The sequence below is a fragment of the Monodon monoceros genome, unplaced genomic scaffold (assembly GCF_005190385.1).
Source record: "Monodon monoceros isolate NGI ecotype Baffin Bay Population unplaced genomic scaffold, NGI_Narwhal_1 Super_Scaffold_19, whole genome shotgun sequence".
NCBI classification, from domain to species: domain Eukaryota; kingdom Metazoa; phylum Chordata; class Mammalia; order Artiodactyla; family Monodontidae; genus Monodon; species Monodon monoceros.
The window spans coordinates 4,572,831-4,588,817 of record NW_021703775.1 but is presented as its reverse complement, the minus strand read 5'-3'; the positions used below and the strand labels follow the sequence as shown (position 1 = coordinate 4,588,817).

Sequence of the window (15,987 nt, the reverse complement as noted above, 5' to 3'; positions counted from 1 at the left end):
CTTGCCAGAGGTCACCTGGCTTTAGTTTAGTTTTTGTTGTTACGTGTTATGTATGTGTTTCTCATTCCTACTTCAGAGGCAGTGCTGATCAAACAGACAAGGGTGAGCTATGTGTTCCAGCTGAACTCGGAGGCACGTTCTGTGGCCTGGCTAGAGCTGCTTCTCCAGAGGGTTCTCTGGAGAGGCACTGGAGGAACGACAGTTCTGAGATCCCTCACTTGGGCAGTCTGAGTGTCTAGCCATCACTGGCGTGATGGATGGATGCTAATGAACTTTGGCACAGGTTACACTCTTGTTAGATCTCTGTTAGTCCAGTCACTTAACTTCTCTAAGGCTGTTTCCTCCTCTGTAAGAAAATTCAAGCTTCCAAGCTTGTTGCAAAAGCGAGAGATCAAGTGTGCTCAGCTTGTGGTCCTGTGCCTGGGGCCAAACAGATGAGAAATGAGTAGGTGCATGGTGATTATTCCCTGAGGCTTCTCTTAACCGTATTTCATATTAAAAACTACAACAAAATAAAACCAAGGCACTCCTACAAGTTACCCGGGGATGGGCAGAATGCTCAACCTTTCTGTAAATACCAGGGTTTTCTAAGCTTTCAGTAAGAAAAGAATAGAGTTAGTTTAACCAGGACTTTGAAAGTCAAAGCAGTCTCTATCAGTAATTACTCTGGGGCAACAGGGATAAACAGGGCCTATCCCAGGTAAACCCAGATTATGATCACTTTTCAGAGAGCTATGTTTTCTCAATTCTACAATAATTCATTTTTTCTTCAAAGGTTAATTTTATTGTCTCAGAATCAATTCCTTCCCTACATCCTACAAGCATCAATGACTCGTAAACTTCAGGAGTCCTTGAATCACAACCGTCCTGAGTTCCTGAGCAGCCCCTCTCTGGTCACTGTGTAGCTCTGATTTGTTTTCCTTGGGGTACTGCAACCAGACCAGCAGACCAAATTTTAGGGAAAACAGGGCACTACAGAGTTTTAAAAATAGGTCACATAGGTTTAAAATACTTTCTGCCATCCTTTCTGATCCCTTACGTAGAAATAATATACTTAATCAGATGTGAGGTTGTATTTTGTTTTCTTCTAAAGGTGGATTTATACATATTTATTGGGCATCTACTATGTTTCAGGCACTGTTCTAGGTATACATTAGGGAACAAAGGAGACAGTATCCTGCCCTGATGGAGCTAACTTTTTTTTTTTGACTGTGGCGGAATAAATACTGGGCATTCAAATTCATAGTTTCTCAGGCTTGGCCCCAGATAGGTCAGATTAATTTCTGGAGCTCCTTAGTATTTTTATGCTTATTTTAATAAATTATGCCAAAATGGTTGGCATTCTTCAGTAATTGTGGCTTTCACTCTTGGGTCATTGTGAAAATTACTAAGTACAAGCACGTCTACCAATAGATGGCCTTCTGGTTAATAACGCTCCATCCAGGGAAGTTCCTTTCCACAACGACTCGTTTCTCCTGATTTGCATGAAGAGGGGCACTTGTCTGGAGCCCCAGGGCCTGGTGATGTGTGGGGTTTTTTTTGCAGCACCAAACTCTGGGTTCAGAAGGGCCAACTCTGTGGGTTTTGCTGTGGTCTCTGTGTCAGCCTCCTACCTTCACCTCCGGTCTTCTGTTTCCTGCTATATGTGCTTTGGCCCGTAGAGGGAATATCGGGCAGATGCCTTGTATATTTTTGGTATATTTTGCCAAGTGTGGTCATCACTTGAGATTCTGGTCTATGAGAGACCTTATGGATGTTTTTCTTCCAGTGAAATCCAGGAACAAGAGACCTGAGATTGTGAGTCCAGCTAATGAGACGATAGAAGTGGTCTTGGGTAAGTGGGCTACAATCAGGATATGCTGAAATCAGTATTTGTTGCACTCGAGATTAAGGTAAACTGTACCTTTACTGCACACAACCTAAGCTGTTTAGTGGATATATATCTAAAGTTAGAGGGGAAGTGGCACAGATTATGTCTTAAATGTTTCTTTGGATTTCTTGCCTCTTATGGCAAACATCTAGCCATGTCTGATTGGCCCACCCTTACTTTCCTATGGACACTTATTACTCGTGAAGCCATCAGCCAAAGACCAAGTTCAGGGACTATCCCTGGCCGTCCAGTGGTTAAGACTTCGCCTTCTAATGTAGGGGGTGCAGGTTCGATCCCGGGTTGGGGAACTAAGATCCTACATGCCTTGCGGCCAGAAGACCAAAACATAAAACAGAAGCAACTTCAATAGAGACTTTATCAATAGAGACTTTAAAAGCGGTCCACATCAAAAAAATCTTAAAAAAGAAAAACAAAGACCAAGTTCAGTAGGCCTAGGAATAAGAAATGTAACTTACTTGGTGCAGGATGGATTTCTTATGATCAGAGTTAAGCTTTTAGGTAGAAGAATAGGACTACAGGCCAAAAAGAGTTATTCTAGAGAATTATTTTTCCAAGTTAGTGATAATGTTCATTTTAAGAATAAAGATGTAACATGATAAGCATTCAGATCTAAGCTATGCAATATGATAGCCACTAGGCATGTGTGGTTACATACATGTAAATTTAAATTAAGTAAGTTTATTTAGTTTAATTAAAAATTAGTCCCTCAGTCAAGGGCTGAAGAGTGACATGTGCTAGTGACTACGTATGAGACAGCACAACTATAGAACATTTTTGCCAACGCTGAAAGTTCTGTTGGAGACCACTGGTCCAAACATAAAAACAGATTTTTGTATCAGAGGATCAAAAATCAGGCTGGCATATAGAATTCTGTAATAGTAACTGCATGAAGACAAAGAGCAAATGTACAGAGATTAGAAGGCAAAATTTGTGACCTCTGAATTCTGTACTTGGCCAAGTTGTTCTTCGTGGTGGAAAGGAATATAAAGACATTCATAGATGTAAACAAAGATGTGAAAATTTTAAATATTGTCCCGTAGAATCCAGAGCAGTGTTTCAACCTTTTTCCCCATTATTGCTCCCCTGTAGCGCCTAACAAGCCATTTTTTCCCTAATACTCTTTAGTTTCTCAGATATTTAATACCCAGATATGCACTATGGCACTTTGAAAGGCCACAAACCATTGCAATAGCTAAGCTTCTCTTGCTCTCCTCGCCAAGAAACACATTTTGCCCTGTTGAGAAAGCATGCTCGAGGAATGTATACTTAGAGCTCTAAAGCCTAGATTTGATCTACAAATCTAAAAATAAGTTTATATTAGGAAATAATAATTTTAATACATCACATTGATCAGAGGCCTGATCACCGGGGCATATGAGTATCCTATAATCAGACACTTATTTGATAAGATTTCATATTAATTACCAGTAAAATGACTTAGAAAAATAGGAATTGAGGGATACTTTCTGCACTGAATAACATCAATTCAAACCAATCGTCACCAACATTTTTAATATAGTGTTAAACCTTCTACAGGTCTAGGCCTTAACATGTTCCAGAAGTGCCCACTAATGCAAAGATAAAAGAACCAAGGCATGCTGACTGTAGGGGAGAAAAGAACTGTATTATTTTCAGATCATATAATGAGGTACCTACAAATATTATTGTATTGACCAGATATAAAATTAATATTCTAAAATATTAGACTTATTTAGCAAAAACCAAGAAAACAGTGGGAAAAGAGATCCTATTTGCAACAGTAAATGCCATAGAGATGTCTATAATAAGATAGCTTAGCAAAACCTTTAAAAATTATGTTGGATTGATAAGGAAGAAAAAGCCAACCAAACAAAACCCCCACAAACTCTGACCTATAAATCTCAAAAAACTGGGAGATTTAAAGCATACATTCTTAAAGGGATGGGGAGATGTTGTCGGCAATGGGGAGAAAATTGGTTCTTAGGAGGTGAAAAAATCTAAATCAATAGATATAGTGTATATCTGTGGTATTAAAAATTCATGGAGAGTTAGGCAACTGGGATAAAAAAAATCCAAAAAAGCTCCAAAGGGAGCACTAATAAAAACAATCTCTCAAGAAACACAAATTTAAGAAAACCTGTCATAAGGATGTGTGTTTTTCCTATATGAAAAACTGGAAATTGTAAAGATACGGACTCTCAACAGTAAGTTACAGATTTAATGGAGTTCCAATAAAAATATGAATGGGCTTCAAAATTGTCAAGTGATACTGAAATTCACCTGGGAGAATAAAATGCTGAGATTACTAAGATAATACTGGGAAGAAAAGCTAAATGATATGAATATTTACCCTAAAACTGCAATAATTAAGAGTGTGGTACCCCTGGCGCCAGTATACACATTCAGATCAACCTAGAAAGTCCCAAATAATTATTTTACAATTCTTACATAACTGAGGAAGCGATTTATTATTCAGTAAGAGATTCTGGAATTATCAGTCAACTATTGGATAAAAACATTAAGTTAAAGCTTTTTCTCATACCATACCCAAGTTAAGTTATACTCTAGACAGATTAAAGAACTAAAACAATCAAAATACAACAATGCAAACATCATATATACCTGAAAGAAAAAAGTACATGGAATATTTTCCTGATTTGATGGTAGAGAGAGCGTTTCAACAACAACAACAAAATAGTGAAGACGTAGTATAAAACAATTGTAAATTTGGCCAAATAATAAAAATACATACACTAAAGAATTTCCATAAACAATAACAAAATGAAAACAAGCTCTGAAAGATATTTGCGGTAGTTTTCATGTATGATAAAGAGTTACTATCCTTGATAATTAAAGAGCTTCCATGCATCATAAGGTTAATAATATGAGAATGCAGCTTAGTAATGGCCATTAGGAATAACAAGCAATTCTTTTCTTAAAAATTTCTTTGTTCTGTTTATTTATTTTTGGCTGCGTTGGGTCTTCGTTGCTTTGCGTGGGCTTTTCTCTAGTTGCAGAGAGCAGGGGCTACTCTTCCTTGCGGTGCACAGGCTTCTCACTGCGGTGGCTTCTCTTGTTGTGCAGCACCAGCTCTAGGCACACGGGCTTCAGTAGTTGTGGCACATGGGCTCTAGAGCACAGGCTCAGTAGTTGTGGCGCACAGGCTTAGTTGCTCCGCGGCATGTGGGATCTTCCCGGATCCTGCATTGGCAGGTGGATTCTTAACTACTGCGCCACCAGGGAAGCCCATAACAAGCAATTCTTCAAAGAAAGGCAAATGAATACTAAGCTTAGGAAAAACATGTTAATTCACCATGAGCTCAAGAAATGCAGATGAAAATCTAAATGGAATTTTTTTTCTTCTCTCAATTGGCAATGACTAACCAAAAACACTTGGTATCTGGGGCTTTCAGGGATAAATGACTCTTGCATACACTGCTGGACAGAGCGCAGACTGGTGTAGTCTCCCTTGGGACAGGGCGTTTGGCTTTTAAAGATATGTCTCTCTTTTAACTCAATTCTTCCAGATTTTTATTCAGTGTAATACTTCAGGATATGTACAGTGTTGACGTACAGGAACATTCATTGGAATGTTAATCATGATAATGGAAAATCAGAAACAAATTATGTTTAGCAATAGGAAAGGAAGTCATCATAGTATGTCTGTATGATGGAACAGTAAACTGTCATGAAATAGCCTATTTTGGAAGGCTAATCACGTGAGCCGAAATTCTCAATGTACGATAATTACAAATAATAGACAACGACACCCCATTTTAAAAACTGCGTACGTACACAGAAAGGTAAGGAATGAGATATGTAAAGTTACTAATAGTGCTTATCTCTTGGTGGTGGATATAAGGGCCATTTCTTCCTTTTGCTTTCCTATAATTTAAAATTTTTGTTCAACAGTCATTTATTAATCTAGACAGAGCAGGTAAAAGTCCATGAATGTTATGATTCAAAATCCATTCCTTTGCAGGATCCTGGCTCCAACTGATCTGCAATGTTACCGGCCAGTTAAGTAACTTTGTCTACTGGAGGTGGAATGGGTCAGGAATTAAGGAATATGAGCCTATGATGATGGAAGAGTTTACACAGTGAGTATGCCAAGAGCCAGACATGCCATAGAGACATTTTGGTATTAAATTCCACGTCATACGTTATATAACCATTATGATTGAACCTAGTGGCAGTGATCGAGTTGGTCATTGATTGGTCCTTAACCCTTTGCTGCCCATATTGAGTTTTGCTAAGCTCAACAGGATTCATAAGATCTTGTCCAATGAAGGTGACAATACATGTCATTATGGTACAAATTCCAGACCACTTGGAAGGCTCTTAAATTCAGTTAAAAATGTTGCAGCATTCCCATGAAGCAACTGTCCTGAATTATCCTTCATGTCATTCCATTTTTAAAGTAGTTTAGAAAAGACCCATTAATTGTGGCCAAGAATCAGGCACTCCCCTGCTCAGGTCTCTGATGGCGCCCTATTACTTCTTAGCATCCCCTGCAAACCCTTTCCCATCTGTCCCAATCTACTCTTGTTTCATATATTCTTCGTGCCCCATGGAGACCAGAATGCCTAGGTCCCCATTTTCCTTCTTGGAAGCTGGTAATTTTAATTTTATTTCTCTGTGCTGCTGAGTGTTTTACTCACAGTGGTCTTAGGGCTGTGAAACGTCAGACCAGTCTTGCTAAAAGCCTGATTCTTATACCTGTGCTTAGGGCTGGTGATTATTTCTGCTGTAACGATCAACCAGGGCTGCTTATCGTATCTCTAATTGATGCCATTTATACAATTTTATTGCTCTTTTGAACATTGCTCTTTTGAACAGCGTGCCGAATCCTTTAAACAAAAGAGAAAGTGCGGTCATCGCACGCCTTAATATTACGGCGGTGGACAGTAAATTTCTTCTGCATCCATTTATCTGTTTAGCCAAGAATACAGAAGGAATGAGTACGGCATACATCCAATTAATACAGCCAGGTAAACAACACAGCTGTTTATTTGAAATGCAATTTTGTTTTCCTGTAGTAAGATTTCATGACCTTGAGGTTTACAATGCTATTTCCTCTGCCCAGAATGCTCTTAGATTCCTCTTAACCTGGGGCCTGCCATTCTTTTTCACTTCCCAGCTGAACTATATCTTCTTCTAGGAGGTTTGGCTGTCCTGCTGCCTACTCTTAACCCATTTCTCTGCCCAGTAGCGCCTCTGCTATGCATGTCCATATCTATCTTAGTTTTCTTTACTTGAATATAAATTCTGTGATGTTGCAGATAATTACTAATCATTCTATTTCCAGAGCTAATAGCAACTTAAGTCTGGTCATCCTCGGTACCTAATGAATAGTTTTAGGTAAAGCACTACATGACGAATGCACAGGGGAAGCCTAAATATCCACTTTCCAGACAGGAGGTCAGAAGTTACTGGTTTTCGTGAATTCTGTAATCAAACACAATATTGGCAGTATTTGTGTTTCTGCTCACTGATTCATTTTTCTGCCTCATTTATTCTGCCATTGATCCCTTCTACTGTATTTTTCATTTAAAGTTATGGTATTCAACTCTGGTTGCCTCTATATTTTCTAATTCTGTGTTAAAAACCTCTTATAGCTTTTTGCTCCGTGCATCCATTCTTTCCCCAAGTTCTTGGACCATCTTTACGATCTTGGGTAGATTGCCTGTCTCCACTTCATTTAGTTGTTTTGCTGGGGTTTTATCTTGTTCCTTCGTCCGGAATGTATTCCTTTGCTGTCTCATTTTGTTAACTTTCTATTTGTATTTTTATGTATATGGAAGATTAGTTATGATTCTTGGTCTTGGAGAAGTGGCCCTCCGTAGGGGATGTCCTGTGTGTCAGTACACTCCCTCTTGCTACCCAATGGCCTGGGACCAGCTGGTCCCAGGGTAGCTTCTGACCTGTTTGTGTACTCAGTTCCATAGGCTGTGGGTTGATAGTTTTCTTGCTTCTGGTGGGTGAGGCTGGTTTAGGGGCTCATGCAGGCTTCCTGGTAGGAGGGGCCAGTGCCTGACCACTGCTGGGTGCCGCTGGGGCTTGGCCCTCTGGGGTCAGGGCCGTGTCAAGGGGAACATCTAGAGCTGGCTGTGGGCTCAGGAAGTCTTTAGGCAGCCTGTCTGCTGATGGGTGGGGCTGTGTTCCTGCCCTGGGTGGTCGTTTGGCCCGATGCAGCCCAGCACTGGAGCCTACAGGCTGTTGCAGGAGGCCAGGTCTTGGTGCCAAAGACCCAAGCAAGATATCTGCCTCTATCAAGAGTTCACGCAGATGAACACTCCCAGATATGTCTGCCACCAGCTTTTATGATCCCAGAGAGAGCCACAGCTGCCGCCTGCCCAGCAGACCCTCCAAACCAGCAGGTAATGACTCCTATAGAGTCACTGCTTTTGCCCTGGGTTTTGGTGTGCACAAGACCTTGTGCGCCCTCCAAGAGTGGAATCTCTTTCCCCCAGTCCTGTGGAGCTCCTGCAGTAAAGCCCCATGGGCCTTCAAAGCCAAATGCTCTGGGGGCTCTTCCTCCTGATGCCAGACTCCTAGGTCAGGGAGCCTGATGTGGAGCTCAGAGTTCTCATGCCTGTGGGAGAACTTCTGCAATATAATTATTCTCCAGTTTGTGGGTTGCCCACCCAGGTGGTATGGGATTTGATTATATTGCGAGTGTGCCCCTCATACCATCTCATCATGATTTTAATTCCTTGGATGTAGAATGTCATTTTTGGTAGGTTCCACTCTTTTATCGATGGTGGTTCAGCAGTTAGTTGTGATTTTGGTGTGCTCGTGAGAGGAGGTGAACTCAAGGGCCTTCTACTCTGCCATCAAAGGCTTCAGTGATGCCTCATGGCCTACTGGATATTTCGAGCCTCTTTACAGACTCCTTCAAGTGTTATTCAGCTTTCTCCCCCTCCTCATTTCACTGATACTCTGCAGCATTTGCCAACTCTCCTTAAAATTCTACTCTTTGCTTCTTGTACTTTCTCTTACTTCATTGTACCCTTATTTCCTTTGCTGTCTCCTTTTCTTTTTCATTGCACTAAAATTATTTTCCTCACAATTTCACCATTAGAGCTCCTTATTTGCTCCATTAGTAGTTTGTAAAATTGGTCTTGAGACCACTTATTTTCAGAATCATATAGGTTGCTTTTAAAAGTTCAGACTCCTCAACCTACATGGGGCTGCAAAATCAGATTAGGAAGACCCAGTGGTGGAAGCCACTGCTAAAGAACAGAAAAAGGAATGAGAAATATGAGGACAGTTTACAATACAAGACCTTGGGGACAATGTCAAATGCATCAATATTTGAATTATAGGGGTCCCAGAGGGAGAAGAGAGAGAGAAGGGACCTGAGAAAATAATAATTGAAGAGATAATAGCTGAAATTTTCCCTAACATGGGAAAGGAAACAGTCACCCAATTCCAGGAAGCACAGAGAGTCCCATACAGGATTAAAACCAAGGAGGAACATGCTGAGACACATAGTAATCAAACTGACAAAAATTGATGATAAAAATATTAAAAGCAACAAGGGAAAAGCAGAAAATAACATACAAGGGAAACTACATAAGCTTAATCAGTTGGTTTTTCAGCAGAAACTCTGTAGGCCAGAAGGGAGTGGCACTGTATTTTTACAATGATGTAATAGAAAAACCTACCACCAAGAATAATCTACACAGCAAGTATATTCTTCAGATTTGATGGAGAAATCAAAAGCTTTACAGATAAGTAAAAGCTAAAAGAATTCAGTACCACCAAGCCAGCTTTACAAAACATAGTAAAGGAACTTCTATAAGCAGAAAAGGAAAGGCCACAACTAGAAACAAGAAAATTATGTAACAGGAAAGCTTACCAGTAAAGGAAAACATACAGTAAAGGCAGGAAATCATAGACACACAAAGATATGAAAACCAGTAATCATGAGGAGAGTACAAATGCAGGATATTTCAAATGCATTTGAAACTAAGAGATCAGCAACTTAATACAATAATGTATATATATAGCCTGCTATACCAAGACCTCATGTTAACCACAAACCAAAAATCTACAACAGATTTACACATAAAAAAGGAAACTAACAAACACTAGAGGTAGTCATCAAATCACAAGGGAAGAGAACAAAAGAGGAAAAGAAAATAAAAAGTCCTACCAAAACAAATCCAGAACAATTAACAAAATGGCAATAAGAACATACAGACTGGCTGAATGGATACAAAAACAAGACCCATATATCATCTACCAGAGACCCACTTCAGATCTAGAGACATATACAGACTGAGGGGATGGAAAAAGAGATACCATGCAAATGGAAATCAAAAGAAAGCTGGTGTAGCAATACTCACATCAGACAAAATAGACTTTAAAATAAAGACTGTTACAAGAGACAAAGAAGGACACTACATAACGATCAAGGGATCAATCCAAGAAGAAGATTTAACAATTGTAAATATATATGCACCTAGCATAGATGGAGCACCTCGATATATAAGGAGAATGTTATCCTATATAAAAGGAGAAATTGACAGTAAGGCAATAATAGTGGGGGACTTTAACACCCTACTTACATCAATGGACAGATCATCCAGACTGAGCATCAATCAGGAAACTCAGGCCTTACATGGCACAGTAGAACAGATGGACTTAATTATAAGAGCATTCCATCTGAAAGCAGGGAATACACATTCTTTTCAAGTGCACATGGAACATTCTCCAGGATAGATCACATGTTGGGCCACAAAGCAAGCCTTGGTAAATTTAAGAAAACAGAAATCATATCAAGCATCATTTCCAACCACAACACTAAGATTAGAAATCAACTACAAGAAAAAAACTGCAAAAAACACAACCATGTGGAGGCTATATAATATGCTACTAAAGAACCAATGGATCACCTGAAGAAATCAAAGAGGAAATAAGAAAAAAAAAACCTAGAGACAAATGAAAAAAACATGTCCACCCAAAACCTCTGGGATGCAGCAAAGGCAGTTCTTAAGAGGGGAGTTTATAGTGATACAATCTTAGGAAACAAGAAAAATCTCAAATAACCTAATCTAATACCTAAAGTAACTAGAGGAAGAAGAACAAACAAAACCCAAAGTTAGTAGAAGGAAAGAAATCATAAAGATCAGAACAGAAATAAAGAAAATTGATAAATCTTTAGCCAGACTCATCAAGAAAAAAGGGAGATGGCCCAAAGTAATAAAATTAGAAACAAAAAAGAAGTTACAACTGACACTGCAGAAATACAGTGTCATAAGAGGATAAGAGACTACAACAACTCGCTCTATGCCAATAAAATGGACAACCTAAAAGAAATGGACAAATTCCTAGAAAGGTACAGTCTCCCAAGACTGAAACAGGATGAAATAGATAATATGAACAGACCAATTACAAGTACTGAAATTGAATCTGTGATTTTAAAACTCCCAACAAACAAAAATTCAGGACCAGATGGCTTCACAGGTGAATTCTACCAAATATTTAGAGAAGAGTTAATGCCTATCCTTCTGAAACTATTCCAGAGAATTTCAGAGGAAGGAACACTTCCAAACGCATTCTATGAGGCCCCCATCACCCTGATACCAAAACCAGACAAAGATGCCACAAAAAAAGAAAATTACAGGCCAATATCAGTGACGAATATAAATGCAAACATCCTCAAAAAATACTACCAAACCAAATCCAACAATACATTAAAAGGATCATACACCATGATCAAATGGGATTTATCCCAGGGATGCAAGGGTTTTTCAGTATCCACAAATCAATCAGTGTGATACACCACGTTAACAAATTGAAGAATAAAAACCATATGATCATCTCAATAGATGCAGAAGAAGCTTTTGACAAAATTCAACACCAATTTATGATAAAAACTCTCCAGAAAGTGGGCATAGAGGGAACATAATAAAAGTCATATATGATAAACCCACAGCTAACATTATAATCAACACTGAAAAGCTGAAAGCATTTCCTCTAAGATTTCCTCAGGAACAGTACAAGGATGCCCACTCTTGCCACTTTTATTCAACTTAATTTTAGGATTCCTAGCCAGAGCAATCAGAGAAGAAAAAGAAATAAAAGGAAACCAAATTGGAAAAGAGGTAAAACTGTCACTGTTTGCAGATGACATGATACTCTACATAGAAAATGCTAAAGATGCTACCAGAAAACTACTAGAGCTCATCAGTGAATTTGGTAAAGTTGCAGGATAGAAAATTAATACACAGAAATCTCTTGCATTTCTATACTCTAACAATAGATCAGAAACAGAAATTAAGGAAACAATGCCATTTATCATCACATCAAAAAGAATAAAACACCTAGGAATAAACGTACCTAAGGAGGCAAAAGACCTGTACCCCGAAAACTATCAGACACTGATGAAGGAATTTGAAAATGACACAAACAGATGGAAAGATATACCATGTTCTTAGATTGGAAGAATCAATATTTTCAAACTGACTGTACTACTCCAGGTAATCTACAGATTCAATGAAATCCCTATCAAGCTACCAATGGCATTTTTCACAGAACTAGAACAAAAAATTTTAAAATCTCTATGGAAACAGAAAAGACCCTGAATAGCCAGAGCAATCTTGAGAAAGAAAAACAGCTGGAGGAATCAGGCTCTCTGGCTTCAGACTATACTGAAAAGCTACAATCATCAAAACAGTATGGTACTGTCACAAAAACAGAAATACAGATCAATGGAACAGGATAGAAAGCCCAGAAATAAACCCACACACCTGTGGTCAATTAAACAAAGGAAGCAATAATATACAGTGGAGAAAAGACAATCTCATCAATAAGTGGTGCTGGGAAAACTGGACAGCTACATGTAAAAGAATGAAATTAGAACATTCTTTAACACCCTATACAAAAATAAACTCAAAATGGATTAAAAACCTAAATGTAAGGCCAGATACTATAAAACTCCTAGAGGAAAATATAGGCAGAACTTCTTTGACATAAATCACAGCAATATTTTTCCCGATCCATCTTCTAGATGCCAATAAAAGCAAAACCAAATGGGACCTAAGTAAACTTTAAAAGCTTTTGCACAGCAAATGAAACCATAAACAAAGTGAGAAGATGACCTATAGAACTGGAGAAATTATTTGCAAATGATGCATCCGACAAGGGATTAATCTCCAAAATACACAAATAGTCATACAACTCAATAATAATAACAAAAAAAACCCAATCAAAAAATGTGCAGAAGACCTAAATAGACATTTTTCCAAAGAAGACATACAGATAGCCAACAGGCACATGAAAAAATGCTCAGCATCACTAATTATTAGAGAAATCAAAACTACAATGAGGTGTCACCTCATTCTTGTCAAAATGGCCATCATCAAAACATCTACAAATAATAAATGCTGGAGAGGGAATGGAGAAAAGGGAACCCTCATATGCTGTTGGTAAGAATGAAAATTGGTACAGCCACTATAGAGAACAGTATGGTGGTTCCTTAGAAAACTAAAAATAGAGTTACCATATGATCCTGCAATCCCACTTCTGGGCATATATCCAGAGAAAACTATAATTCAAAAAGATACACGCACCCCAATGTTCCTAAATGGAAGCAACCTAAATGTCTATCAACAGATGAATGGATAAAGAAGATGTGGTGTATATTTGCGATAAAATGTTACTCTGCCATAAATAGAATAATTCCATTTGTATCAACATGGATAGACCTAGAGATTATCACACTAAGTGAAGTAGACTAAACAGAGAAAGACAAATATATGTTATCGCTTATATGTGAAATCTAAAAAAAAAAAAAAAAGATACAAATGAACTTGTTTACAAAACAGAAATAGACACACAGACATAGCAAACAAACTTATGGTTCCCAAAGTGGAAGGGGAGGGGGGGATAAATCAGGAGTTTGGGATTAACATATACATACTAATATATATAAAATAGATAACCAACAAGAACATACTGTATAGCACAGGGAACTATACTCAATATTCTGTAATAACCTATAAGGGGAAAAAATCTGAAAAAGAATATATATATATACACACAATATTTATATACATATCTAACTGAATTATATTTTATTTGTATATATAACTGAATCACTTTGCTGTACACCTGAAACTAACATGACATTATAAGTCAGCTATACTCCAATAAAAAAATCTTAAAGTGTTTGTGAAATATTTTAAGATAATTTGTAGTTGAATTAAAATACGGTATTTATGAATGTGTACATGGAAGAAAATCTAAAAGAACCTATGGACAAACTATTAGAATTAATAGCTAAATGAGTATATATGTTTATATATAGTATTTCTATGTATTTCTGCAAATACCAACAACAAATAGAAATTAAGTTTAAAAAATAACATTTACAGTAGCATCAAAAACTATCAAATATTCAGTATGTAGGAATAAATCCAGCAACAGCTGTTCAAAATCTGTGATGCAAACTAAAAATACATTATTGAGATAAATTAAATTTGAGGGATATACAATATCCATGGATTGAAAGACTGAAATACTCAGTATTATAAATATGTTAGTTCCCTTCAAATTAATCTACAGATTCAAAACAATTCCAATCAAAATCTCAGCAATATTTGTACAGGTGTGGGTGTGCATCTGTGTGGGCATGTTGTTGTGGGCACGTTTATCCTACAGGTCATATTGGAAATGTAAAGGGCCAAGACTAGTCAAGGTGGTCTTGAATAAAAACAACAAATCGCAAAGATTTACACTTCAGATATCATGATCTTGTACAAAGCTACAGTAATTAAGACTGTAAATGTGAACTATCAATTGGGCCAATCGGATATTGACCTATCTTGAGTTTCACTTCATAGCCAGTTCAACTGCAGATGGATCAATGACTGAAATTGGAAAAGCAAAATAACAGAGCTCTCTGGATGCCTCCTTGGCCCTTGACATTTAGAAGGCTCTTTCTCTCTCTCCTCTCCTCTCCCTTACCTCTCCACATGAACTCCTCTGCAGTCATCAGATGAATAACTAGCATGTGAAGCTGGGAGGACGTAGAAGCGTGAAACACTGTCTGGCATCCCTAAACCCTTTTCTCCTTTCCTCCTCTCTTCAGCTTGCTCCACCTGACTCTCCTACTTTTGTAGAACTTTTGTAGGTTCTTGAGTGACTCTGACTTTACTCATAGTCCTATGGAATGCTCTATCCTATGGTCTTTGGTATTTTTTCTATGTTATTACATACGACTTGCGTGAAAATTTAATACAATGCACCTTAGTTTTATACAGTATCCGTTCTCAAGGCCTTTGTACATTAGTATTCATGAATAAAAGATGATAATGAATGGGTTAATACTGTCTGGGATTTGGGATTACAGGCCAATCCCAAATATGGTTTCTCTGGGATGATAATGTTTAATTTGCTATGCTCAATTTTTAAATTCTTTGGGTTCTAATATTTTTTCCCCTCTTTTCTGCTGTAGTCCCTGACTTCCAGACGCCCACAATTGGTGTATTTGTCATGTTAGCATTGGTAATTACATGCTCTGTTTTCATCTATAAAGTCTTCAAGGTTGACATTGTGCTTTGGTACAGAGATTCTTTCTATGATTTTCTCCCAAAAAAAGGTACAATTTTGTATTCTATGCAGTATTTTCTTGTTGGGATAGTTAAGAGATGTAAAAGCTAACTAAGAGGGGTTTTATTTAAATTTTAAAATGAAATGTGGCATATACAAAATAACATAATTATACATAATTATAGTTTCTTAACCAAGTAGACTGAGTGAGTAGTATTATTTTCTAAGTTACTGCTCTGGTGCTCATAATGGTGGGATAAACAGGCATTTAGAGCATCTGCTTATAAATCCAGTTATTCAGAAGCTGTGGTTGAGGACTTGCTCTGTGCTGGGTAGAACACAGATCACCCCATGATTTGCCATCAAATGGAAGAAATGATGTAATTTTCATGCATCAGGGAAGCACTCTCTCTTTTGTTTAAACCTCACAAAAAAGTAATACTACATTAATATATAAAAGGAAGAATGGATAGAATTCAGGGCTTAGACATTTGGGGGAGATGAGAACAGTGAGATAAGGGTAGCTCCATACGGAGGGGTAAAGAATGTTTGCA

At 37.9% G+C, this 15,987-nt stretch overlaps 1 protein-coding gene across 5 annotated transcripts in view; it reads left to right on the top strand.

Moving 5' to 3' along the window:
- Positions 1-15,981, top strand: part of LOC114901038 (interleukin-1 receptor type 1-like) — an 84,172-nt gene extending 68,191 nt beyond the window's left edge. For 3 of the 5 annotated variants that reach the window (XM_029232640.1, XM_029232642.1, XM_029232641.1), the window contains 4 exons: positions 1,769-1,834; positions 5,853-5,970; positions 6,710-6,861; positions 15,339-15,981. In XM_029232640.1, coding sequence (XP_029088473.1) covers positions 1,769-1,834; positions 5,853-5,970; positions 6,710-6,861; positions 15,339-15,544 — 542 coding nt within the window. In that variant the 3' untranslated portion in view covers positions 15,545-15,981. Of the gene's footprint in view, positions 1-776; positions 1,835-5,852; positions 6,862-15,338 lie in introns of those variants that run through there. The other 2 variants (XM_029232644.1, XM_029232643.1) reach the window with 2 other exon arrangements.
- The last annotated feature ends 6 nt before the right edge of the window (positions 15,982-15,987 follow it).